Source organism: Capricornis sumatraensis, chromosome 1 (genome assembly GCF_032405125.1).
Source record: "Capricornis sumatraensis isolate serow.1 chromosome 1, serow.2, whole genome shotgun sequence".
In the NCBI taxonomy this organism is placed as follows: Eukaryota; Metazoa; Chordata; class Mammalia; order Artiodactyla; family Bovidae; genus Capricornis; species Capricornis sumatraensis.
Window position 1 is genome coordinate 21519980 of NC_091069.1, and position 12225 is coordinate 21532204.

General features: G+C 47.2%; 1 protein-coding gene across 2 annotated transcripts in view; it reads left to right on the forward strand.

Annotated features, from left to right (window-relative positions):
* Positions 1-304: 304 nt before the first annotated feature.
* Positions 305-12225, forward strand: part of TRIB2 (tribbles pseudokinase 2) — a 28408-nt gene continuing 16487 nt past the window's right edge. Inside the window, exons 1-3 of one of the 2 annotated variants that reach the window (XM_068993669.1) lie at positions 305-770; positions 944-1199; positions 5981-6273. In XM_068993669.1, coding sequence (XP_068849770.1) covers positions 6119-6273 — 155 coding nt within the window. In that variant the 5' untranslated portion in view covers positions 305-770; positions 944-1199; positions 5981-6118. Of the gene's footprint in view, positions 1200-5980; positions 6274-12225 lie in introns of both variants that reach the window. The other variant, XM_068993595.1, reaches the window with a different exon arrangement.

Here is a 12225-nt window from a genome sequence, read left to right on the forward strand (position 1 = left end):
GCTTTCTCCGGAGGCCGATCCAGAGCGCGAGGGAGCGGCGACGGCATGAGCCGGTGCTGACCTCCGCCCGGCGGGCCAAGCCCTGGGCTTTGTCGCATACCTGAGCCCGGCCCGCAACTCCGTGCCCGGCTTTTGCAATCTTTTGTTGGCAGCGCTGACCGCTCTAAGTTAAATGCTCCCTTGCTATTTTTTTTTTTTTCTTTTTGTCTGTTTGTTTAAATTTTGGAGAGCTCTAGCGATCTTGGAAAAGCCTCAGACGCCATCTACAGTTAAAACGTAGGTAATTACCCTCTCCGGACCCTCTCCGGCAACCTCCCCCCCCCCGCCCGCCTTCCACGCCCCCCACCCTTTCCACCAAAAAAGGGGGTGCAGCGCGGATTCAGTCTGCGGTGCGGCGCGAGCCGGTACCCGGGCTTGTTTCCTTTTCCTTTTTGTTTGGTTTCTAACGCGCCGAGACCAAGCGGCGGCCGTGTGCGCTCCCCGAAGACTGCACAAACTACAGCGAGGCTCCTCCGCCCCGTCTGCTTCGGGAGCCTGCGTGGGGACTGCTTCGGGAACCCCAGAGCTGCAGCTCCTCACCTTAGCAATCCGGTTATAAGTCCAGATCCACGTTGCAAAAGGAGCGAGCGAGCGAGAGAAACTAAAAGTGCGAAGATTCTGCAAATCGCTGGCGGCTTTGGGGGTAACAAAAGGACCCGAGTTGCCGCCGACCGAGGACCCCCCCGGGAGTCGGGCTCGGAGCAGACGAGGTGCCCGGCGGCTGCCGTTTGGTGGGTGCTTCTAACTCTTTCTCCACGTAGCCCCCTTCCCGTCCCTCCCCTCTCGATCCCTTTTAACATCCGTGGCACGGAGGCGCCTGCAGCCGCACTCGCCCGCGACTCATCTCTCCAGCGGTTTTTTTTTGTTTGTCGAGTGCGATCCCCACACTCATGAACATACACAGGTCTACCCCCATCACAATAGCAAGATATGGGAGATCGCGGAACAAAACCCAGGATTTCGAGGAGTTGTCGTCTATAAGGTCTGCCGAACCCAGCCAGAGTTTCAGCCCGAACCTCGGCTCCCCGAGCCCGCCTGAGACTCCGAACTTGTCGCATTGCGTTTCTTGCATTGGGAAATACTTATTGTTGGAACCCCTGGAGGGAGACCACGTTTTTCGGGCCGTGCATCTGCACAGTGGAGAGGAGCTGGTGTGCAAGGTAAAGAGCCCGGGGTTTGCTTTTGGCTGTTTTGTCTTTTGAAAAGATGCCCCGGCCTTTGGGAGGGGGCGGGAGGTTGCCGAGCCCTGCGGTCCGGGGGAGGGAGATTCGCCTGATTAATTATCCGTGGGCTTGTTAAATGGGGTTCTGAATTTATTTGTTCGCGTTCGACTAGTCGCGAAGTTTTTAGAGCGTTGCAGACAATGGGGCGGGCTGCGGCGGGGGCGTTCTGGGGAGAGCCCGCCGCGGAGAAGGCGGCGGGACTGAGCGGGGGCCACGGCCACGCGTGGTCCCTTAGGCTCGTGGAGCCCCTCTGCGTTACGCCGGGTCCCGCGGCCCGGGGATTTCTCCCTGGGTCCAGCCCCCTCCCCTGCCAACACCGTGTAGGGAAACCCCCGGCTAATTTCTAGGCGCTGATGCCTCGGTTCCTTTCGCAGCCATTGTTCTCAGCAGCGTGCAGGTGTGGAACCTTTGTTCCGTAGGTGCCCTTTAAAAGAGACGCACAAAGGTGTCCCCTCTGGCTGAGCCCAGGGGCCCAGCGCGGGGAAGGAGTTTACAAAGAGCCTCCTTTCTGCCTGGAGCCTTGAAAGGAAGGTTGGGGGCGGAAATCAAAGCCACCAGCGCACCTCTGGGTATTGGAAATTGTGAATCCTTAGGGTCTTTTTCTCTTGTCTCTGTTTCTTCTCATCTCCAGCTTTCCTTGCCTGAACTCCCCCCCGCCCCCCTACCCATTTGCCCGCACTACCTACCCCCCAACCCGCCCAACATACACCTTTGCCTGTAGGGTTTAGAGGCCAGCATTTGGAGCCTTGGGGATTCACAGTGCTAATACAGAGATGGGTACTTCAGTTTCCTTTTCGTCTTTGACCCTGAACTGGTTTGTGTCTCTGTGTCTTTGTGTGCGTTCACAGGGCTCCAAGACAAGGGGATGAGCAGGGGAATAGTTGCAAAAGAAAAAAAAAAAAAAATGAAGACGGTAGAGCAGGCTACCCAGGAATGGGACATAGATGAAGAATTCATTGTCACTTAATTTTAGCTTAGCTTAGTGTCGGTTTTGTTTGGGGAGGGGTTAAGGAGATAGTTCGAAGTGGGGATACCCCTCCCTTTTGAAACGGGCACTCTGCATAACTGTGCTACAAATAATGCACCACATAGGCTGCTTTGTGAACTTGCTTTCTTTCACATGGGACTGGAGTATTTCATTGTGAAAAATGGGTTTTGTGGAGGGTCTCCAGTCTGTTGTGCAGTTGTTCAGTTGAGACCTCAGGGGGAAATCAGAGACTCTTTAAACACTACTCTCTGCTTGGACTGAGCATTTGGTATTTTGCACCTTCTCCAAGTTATTGAGACTCAGAGCAGCTATTCCCAGTTAACCAAAATTCAGTAAGCTATTCAGAGCTGGGTTGAATTCTCAGAAGACCTACAACGTTGTACAATAGGGTAGTCATCCTCTGAAATGAATGAATTCCACAGAGCTGCCACTCTCATATGAAATATGCACAATCACCCAGCAGTGTGTTTTCACTCCTTTTGCTCAACTTCAGTAGAACATTTTAATATTTTTCAAAGGCTGGAGATGCTTTTAACTAAAAGGAGTCTGCCGCCAAATTCTGTAAGAACATCTTGCCCTGTTATTTCTTTGTTTAAAGACAGAGGTGACTCTGGCCCCTGCTGTTTCTTTCTCTCTTCAGATTTTTTTCAAGACATATGTCACTTTAGACTGACCTTACAGTGTCATTCGTAGACTTGCTCTCTGGCCTGAAACTGTACTTAATCTGCTGGTTTAGTTATGGCAAAGATTGAATCAGCCCCTCACCAATTACTGTGCTGCTGCAAGTGGATTTAAGTGCAGTATCATTGTTCTGCTTGACAGAGGTCATCCCTTTAAGACACAGCAGCTCTGTTTGCCTGCCTTTTCACCAGAGGTGATGTGGGTGACTTCTTATGCAAGCATAGCTGCATGGTTGTATATATCCTGGGAAGCTCCAAGTGGTTTTTATAAGGCTGCTTCTATGAACTACCCTCATAGACACACTGTGGACTCTTGGCTTACTGCAGGCTCAGTGAAGTCTACACATTGAATCCAGTTCCTTTTGACATCTTAGAATGTAGAGTTCCTGTCTCCTAGCTCTGTGTTGACCCAGGAAAAAAGTCTTTGTAACAATAGATCCAGGGCAAAGATGCTACTCACAGGAACTCTGTGGAATTCTATAGGACATTATTTTGGGAGAGAGAGAGACTGGAGCGTCATTTAACCAAAATAATCATGCCTGTTTATTGTCTTCCTGTGTCTGTGTTAAGCTAGGCAGATGAAAGAAGGGGACTTTAGGGTGTCCTTAGCTTATCGTTTTCATGGAAATGCTTGTAGTCACTGTGCAGATTGACATAATTACTATCTTGGCAAAATGGGCACTTTTTTTTTTTTTTTTTGCAAATACTATGAATGATGGCCTAATCTCACTGCCTTATCTGATCTGTCACATTATATAACTAAGGATCTAAATTAAACATTTAAAAGAGGCTGGCACTGAGGCTTATGGCTTGATTTTACACTTGAAGGTGATGGTTTAAAAACCAGTCCAAGCTCATAAATGCCTGTTACAGCTAGTAATAAAAGTTTGGTTCCTACCCATTTGGGAAAACATAAGTACTTGCTTTATTTTGCATATTATGTCCACCATCTTGGAATTTGGTCTCTCCTACAAAGGGTATGGCTACATTTTGAAGGTGCTATGAATATGTTTGACTTTTAATTTTAATGTTCATTCAGTTTTTCAGTGGGACAGGATAATAGACTAAGGGTACTGAGCCAAAAAAAAAAAATCACCTTTTATTTTTTTAAAAATCCAACTCAAAGCAGGAAATATGTTATAAATAATCATTACCCCATGAGCATTGGCTACAGAGCCTGCAGCCTGGTGCTTCAGATCCCAGCGTCCTCCTTATATAACGCAATGTTTACATTAGTCACTGCAAAGCCTTTATTACTCTGGGAAATTTCTGAGGCTTTCCTGGGTTTCTGCAGTCTGGGTGTTAAAGTTGACTCAAGCATTTCAGATGCCTAATTGAACGGACCTCTGAGGTCACTGCTGGCAGGTCATCATTTGACAGTATCAGGGTATGATTTGTGGTCTCTGGGGACACGGAAGTATTCATTCTTAAATTCTAGGTTATAGTGGCAGCAGCTGCGCTGCTTTCCTGAGATGCCTCATTATGGTTCATTCACAACGTTACTTTGCTTCCTCACCCGCGTTCGCACCAGCCCTCCCGAGGTTCTTACAGGGCCGTTTGACTCACAGATTTGGGGGTTTTGTTTTTTGAAACGAAGAGAGGCTTCACTCAGGGATTCTTAAATAGCAGCCTATGTCCCTGACTGGGTTATGGAAAGCTTGTAAGTCCCCTTAAGACAAATCTATTATTATTGTACAAGCTTTTGAGAATGGGCATCGTCAGCTAAGAGGGGCCAGAGCTTTCATCAGATTCTCAGGTAGGGTCCAGACCTATAAAGGTCAACAGTGTTTCCAATCAGTGTCTTCAGTTTATGAAAAGGAGGGCAGCCGAGTGATCCTGAACGCTTTATCCACCTCCTCCAGATTATCGGTGGCCAAGCCAGGATTATATACTCAAATTAGATGGTTTCTGGGCCAGTGTTTTTCATTCCCCTCCACGCACCACAAAATGATGATCAAGAAGAGTGTGTTCTAACTAATGAAAGAGAGACCGAAGAAGCTAAATGATGGTGAACTGTCAACATTCAGTGTATTGTTAGAGCAATGTTGGCTCTCCATGCTTCCCAGCAAGGAACACCCACACCCGCCCCTCACTCTTGCAGACACGGAATAGACTCATCATACCCGCATTCCCCGGGCAGATAGGAAAGCCACATTCCAAACCCAGAGACTTGTATCCCTGATTTAGTGGAGGTCTTGAATGAAAATGTTTATTTTTTTTTTAACCTGAGAAAATCTCTGTAGTGTTAATTCTTATTAGATCTGTTCCCAAAAGGTATTGAGGGTGGATTTGCTTTCGAAATAACCCCACATTGAGGTGGCATTTCACAGGCTCATTTTGATTCATAGAAAATCATTGCATAACTGATTCATTGAGCTAGATATGTGTGGAGAGAAGAGAGAAAGGAGCGTGGCTGCTTTCTTAATCAGGACTGTGTCCTTTCTTAGCTCTGCCGCTGGGGGCTTGATTTGACTTGTTATCCAAGCCTCGATTTCCACATCTGTGAGATGAAGGTACTGAATTACGTAACCTTCAGTCTACACATTTAATCTATTAATTGCTATTATGTTGTATACTGCTATGCAATCCAATTCTGTAGCAAAATTATTTTATATATGGTTGCTAGAGCTGTGTAGTGTTGGTGTATGGATGCTTTTTTTTCCTTTGAAGGTAAGTAAGGTGTTGTCTGTGCAGCTTGGGATGTCTCAAATTTTGCCTTAATTTTTTTATAAACAGAGGCGATTAGGATAGAGAGAAAAACATAACAAAACTTACCATTTGTGTATTGCATTACATCTTGCTAAGCATTCTGACCTTCATTTTCTCATATAATCCTCCCAACACTATGAGTCAATCACTTGCCCTTTTGCACATGAGGATTTGGAGGCTCAGAGAAGTCAAGCGACTTATTCAGTGCTGTACAGCTGGAAGGCAGGGCCAGTGTGATCAGGGGTTCAAGCTCAACCCGTGTCTACGGGAGGCATCTGCATTCTGTGATCTGGTTGTATAGGAGGTATCTCTGACTCTTGATATTGTTCATCCTGCCCTAGGTGTTTGATATCAGCTGCTACCAGGAGTCCCTGGCCCCCTGCTTTTGCCTGTCTGCCCACAGCAACATCAACCAAATCACCGAAATTATCCTGGGGGAGACCAAAGCCTATGTGTTCTTTGAGCGGAGCTATGGGGACATGCATTCCTTCGTCCGTACCTGCAAGAAGCTGAGGGAGGAGGAGGCGGCCAGGCTCTTCTACCAGATTGCCTCGGCCGTGGCCCACTGCCACGACGGGGGGCTGGTGCTCCGGGACCTCAAGCTGCGGAAATTCATCTTTAAGGACGAAGAAAGGTGAGTCTCCTTCCTGTCCAGGCCCATTTGTTATGCCAGGCTGCTCAGAGCAGCTTGCCAGAGAGGCTGGAATGGACATTCTTGGACTGCCTGTCGTCCAGGTGAGGAGGAGGGACTGTGGAAGGACAAAGGGAGAAATACTGCAATGTTTTAAGTGCCCCTGAGAAGCGGTTTGTTGCTCCTCTAAGAGATGGTTATCAGAGGCTCACAAGTGCCAGGATATTCTGTGATCCTGTAATTAATTTTGTTTTGGTGTCATGAACTCTGAAGGTGGCTGCCGGCCTCTGTGGCACTTTCAGCGTGAATAAGGCAAACTTTTGAAAATTCTGCCTTCAGTAGTGTCCATGCCTGGCATCAGTTGTTTATCATTCATTCATTCAAGAGATACTCCCTAAATCTGTTCCTAAGTTTGAATCACAAGTCTCAGGACTATGAATATCAAGATGCATTAGCTAGTCAGTGACCTAATACGGGAAGTGTTACTGGCCCACATACAGGTATGTGCTGGGTCAGATGGGAAATGGGGGCTGGGGTGTCAGTTCTAACGAGGACTTGAAGAGTCAGGAAAGTTTTTAAAGGAGAGGTGAATTTGGAGCCAAGCTGAATGTGTTGTAGGTGATATGGGAAGGACTGGCGTTCCAGGTGAGGAACCTGCCTGGACACGTGCCTGGCTATATGAAAGTCTTGGTTGTTTTAAGAGACAGCTGGACAGGAGGCTGGGCATCTGGGCTTCATTCATGGTCCTTCCATTAACTCATTACATCATGTTTAGCAGACCCCCACTGGGACCCTGCTTTCTGCTCCAGCTGACTTTGATTGTAAAAAGTCTTTCAAGTTCCTTTTTTTTTTTTTCTTTTTAATAATGTGCTTTTTTAGAGGAGTGGAAGCAACTGATGCATATTCATTGCTGACTATTCCAAGAATTACTGCAGGGGCTCTACATACGTGATGTCATGGAATTCTTGTGACTGCCTTGGGCTTTCCTGTCTCCTATTAGCAAAGTGTTTGGTGAAGTGAAGGTTCCATTGTCACAGTCCTATTCAGGGTCATCTGACTACAAAGCTAGGGGGCATCATTCATTCACTTGCTCAGCACACATTCTGCAAGTACCTTCTATGCATCTGGTGCAGATTTGCTGTCAAACCTTTCCACCTTCCAGTTAGATTAGCCCATCTATCCCAGTGGCCTGTGATGTTTTTAGGTGACTGCTTATGGAAGCCTGATGGCATCCAAATGAGAGAGATCTAGTGATGTGTGCTCTGGTTTTTCTATCTTTGTGGTCCAAGCTAATCTGGCAGTAAATGTCTGGGAAGCATTTGGGGATTAGCACAGGTCAAAGGGCCTGTGGTTACTTAGTCCAAATGGAGTAATTTCATGAGCATTTATAATCCAGCAGAGTAGACAAAGTGCAGAGGGCCACTGGATTTCCCAGACCCACGGAAGTTGGTTATTGTTCCATATTTTTACCCATAAGGGAGTACCATGGGCCTCTGTGGTGATTAATATCCTGGTCCCCGACAGTGGATGGCTTTTACCTTCATTAACAAGCTAAAGAAGGTAGGGGCACTATTTGAAGATCTAGAGTGTGGGAGTGCTGGTTATCTTTCTCTTTCTGCTTACCTCCATCTGCCCTTGGATCCTGGAGACCCAGGTCCTCATCCTATTTTTGCACTTAACTCCTCTCTGTGACCTTAGATTGGTCCCTTCCCCTTGGCCTCAAGTTCCTCATCCTTTTCTTGTCCTGACTCTGTTGCCCTGGCTCTAAGGTATTCCTGAGTTCAGACACTCAAGTATGTGCCACTTTGAATATTCTCATATACACCTGACTGAAAGATATACACCTGACTCCAACGAGATACTGACAGAGATATCCTTTTTGCCCTTCAGTGTTCTATCTTCCTTGAAGATCTAATAACTAACTAAAAAAATAAGAGGTATTATTTAGTGACCTATTTAAGAACCTTCTGTGGTGGCTCAGTGGTAAAGAATCCACCTGCAATGCAGGAGACAAGGGAGACACAGGTTTGATCCTTGGGTTGGGAAGATCCCCTGGAGGAGGAAATGGCAACCCACTCCAGTATTCATGCCTGGGAAATCCCATGGACAAAGGAATCTGGCGGGCTACAGTCCGTGGGGTCACAAAGAGTTGGACACCACTGAGCGACTGAACACGTACACACGGGATAATGTTATCTTTCAATACTTAATTCTCTCTGCAGGTTGGAGAGGTGAGTATTAGCATGTCATTGGGTAGATGAGGGGTCCGAAGTGTAGCTGGAGAAGTCTCAGTTACAGACACAAAAGAACAGAAGACCCATTCTCTGTTAAGTCAACTCTCAAGAAATTCATTTGGCACCACAGGGATTCAGGACAATCAATGCCCTCTCTCATGGGGATCCTCAATTTTAAGCATCATCTTTGATGCTTTGTCTCTGTAGAGAGGAATTGCAGGCATATTGGCTAGGATGTGGGGTGGTAGCCCGTCAGGTCCTAGCACAGCGGTGGTAGATATAGATGCGCCAAGTGGGTCCGAGTAGACTGGATGTTCCCGGGTCACAGGCTATGGGAGCAGAAGTCTGCGTTAGAGATACTGTACTTCAACCTGTTTGTTTTGTCATCAGCGAGCAGAGCCCCAGAGGTGAGTGAGGGTGCTTGTCCAAGAGTCCACGCTATTCTGGAAGCAAATGTGGGCTGAATCTGTTGGGAAGATCCCCTGGAGAAGGGAAAGGCTACCCATTCCAGTCTTCTGGCCTGGAGAATTCCATGGACTGTATAGCCATGGGGTTGCAAAGAGTCGGACACGACTCAGCGACTTTCACTTTCACTGACCTCCTGTTTGATGGTGCGAACTTCTCCCCCAGGACTGCTTGTCTTTTATGGGGATATGTGTAAGATAATTCATGTGTGATGGCAAAGCCAGAGTCCTTGATGTCACAGGGGCCGAGGAAGAAATGGTCACACATAGGAAACTATGATGCTTGGTCTGGAGTTACGTTTGGCTTATGCAGAAGAGTGTGACCCTTTCTAGAAAGAACTAGAAAGAAGTATCTGGTGTGAATGTGAAGCCAGGACACCACAGAAGCAGGTGGTGTCACGTTCAAAGGTGATGTCAACGTTCAGTCCTGAGCGGGGGGTGGGGGGATGAATTGAGCCATTGGGATTGATATGTATGTACACTGTTGATACTATGTATAAAATAGATAACTGATGTGAGCCATTGTATAGCACATGGAACTCTGAATGGAAGGGAAATCCAAAGAGGGGATATGTGTATGTGTATAGCTGACTCACTGTGCTGCACAGCAGAAACTAATACAACACTGCAAAGCAAATCTACTCCAACAAAAATTAATTTTAGAAAAAGCTCAATCCTTTTTAACTTTGAAGAGCATTTTCCTTCTGAAAAAGACAGTGTAAATGACAGGTAAGAAGCTGGCCATCGTCTGTTGCCACCTATCTGAGAACCTGAGTCAGAGCAGCCCTGCCCCGCAAGGGGCCGTAGAGAAAGGAGAGCCCCTTGCCCCAGGCCATAGGCGAGGCAATGGGCCACACAGCAATAGGTGACCTTGCTCAAGGTCCCACAGTCAGTCTGATGATGGAGGCAGCCTAGAAATCCTGTCATTTCCTTCCAGAGCTCTTTCTCTGCCCTGATCCCCAGGGAGGCCCCAGTGGATTTGCTTTGAGAAGGTTGCTTTCCTTTTCAAGGACATCTTATACGTTTTCATCAGTAGGCGATAGGACCTTTCTCATTATCACCCAACCATCAACTTTTGGTAAAAGATGAATAATGCTTAGCAGCCTTCTTTCATCTTGTTTGGGCTTTAACCTCTCCATTTGGACTGTAAGGCTGGTTTTGTCACTCAGGATATTCTAGTTCCCAGGGGCCACTGAGTTTCATGGCAGTCTCTTCGTTGGCCTGCTGTATGGAGACCACTTCTGTATTTCTGAGAGGGACAGGAGCCAGGGGCTCTGGGATCTCTTCTGGGCCTTGCTGCTTGCAGCCTTCACTTTTGGTCCCAATCAATTGGACCTAATGAATAGGTATTTCAATAGGACGAAAACTTCTTCCTCTCATAACAACCTGGAGGTATGAGAAACAACCAGTTGGATGTGAAAGGCTTTGAAAAGTTAAAACAGTGGAATCTGGGTCTGTTTTCTGATTATTAAGGCATTGGTTCTGTGATGCCCGGGGTGGGGGTTGCATAGAAGAGACCTTAGGAAGCACTGCTTTATTAAGCTTCAAGCCACCAGACATCTCTTTTGCACTCGTCTGCATCAGTCTCTCTCTCTCTCAAGGATGTGCTTCTTGTTCTTTGATGATCTTGAAAGTGATCAAAGGGGAAAGCATTACATAGTAAAATTGGCTGATGCAAAGAGCCGACTCATTGGAAAAGACCCTGATGCTGGGAAAGGTTGAGGGAAGGAGGAAAAGGGGATGACAGGATGAGAGGTTGAATGGCATCACTGACTCAATGAACACGAGTCTGAGCAAACTCCAGGAGATAGTGAAGGACAGGGAAGGCGCATGCTGCAGTCCATGGGGTCGCAAAGAGTGACCAACAGGTGGTTCAGAGAGAGACCTGACTCTGGGTTGACTTCTTATGCACAGAGTTTCCATTCTAAACCATCTGTAACTCTCAAGCCCATGGTCATCCATGGAAACATGCGTAATAGAACTGTCATCACCCTTAAGTCCAGCTTCCTACAAGTGGTTTTGCACACATTATACATGGATGACACCTGATATTCTATGAAGACTTAATGCTAGGGTGCCTTCTGCCTCTGTGTTGAATCCGCAGCACCTCAGATTCTTCTGCTCCTGTTCTATTTGTTTACTGTTACTTTATTTACTTACTGGCTGCGCTGGGTCTTTGTTGCTGCTGGGCTGCTCTTTTGTTTGTTTGTTTTTGCAATGCAGGGGCTTCTCTTTGCTGTGGCTTCTCTTGTTGCAGAGCATGGCCTCTAGGCTCATGGCTACAGTAATTGCAGCATGCAGGTTCGGTAGTTATGGTGCTGAGCTTGGTTGCTTCTCGGCAAGTGGAATATTCCCAGACCAGGGATCGAACCCATGTCCTCTGCATTGGCAGGCAGATTTTTATACACTGTACCACCAGGGAAGTCCTATTTATTCTGTTTATTTGAACTAGATTCAAATTCTGTCTCTACCACTTGTTAACTACCTGATTAAGTCATTTCATACTTCTGTGCCGCACTTTCTTCAAAGCAGAAATAATAGTTGCATCCCTAGAGGGTGGTTATGAGAGTTAGATGATCCTGTGACTCACAGGCAGGGCAGGCGCTCACAGTCAGTAGCTGGTCCGAGAGTCACCCATGGGGCTTCCCAGGTGGCGCTAGTTGTAAAGAACCGCCTACTAATGCAGGAGATGTAAGAGATGTGGGTTTAGTCCCTGGGTTGGAAAGATCCCCTGGGGAAGGGAATGGCAGCCTGCTCCAGTATTCTTGCCTGGAAGAGTCCATGGACAGAGGAGCCTGGAGGGCTACAGTCCATGGGGCCACAAAGAGTCAGACACGATTGAGCACACCAACTACTTAGAGTCATTGATAAAATGATACCCTTATGGGAGAGCTTCCCTGGTAGCTCAGTTGATAAAGAATCCGCCTGCAATGCAGGAGACCCCAGTTTGATTCCTGGCTCGGGAAGATCTGATAGAGAAGGGATAGGCTACCCACTCCAGTGTTCTTGGGTTTCCTTGGTGGCTCAGCTGATAAAGAATCTGTCTGCAACTCTTTGGGGCTCTGCCTGCAATCCCCTGGGTTGGGAAGATCCCCCGGAGAAGGGAATGGCACTCCAGTATTCTGACCTGGAGAATTCAATGGACTGTATAGTCCATGGGGTCTCAAAGAGTTGGACATGACTGAGTGACTTTCACTCACTTAATGGGAGAGCAGTTCCCAGAGAATGGAAAATGTAGCAACCATGTCCTTGAAGGT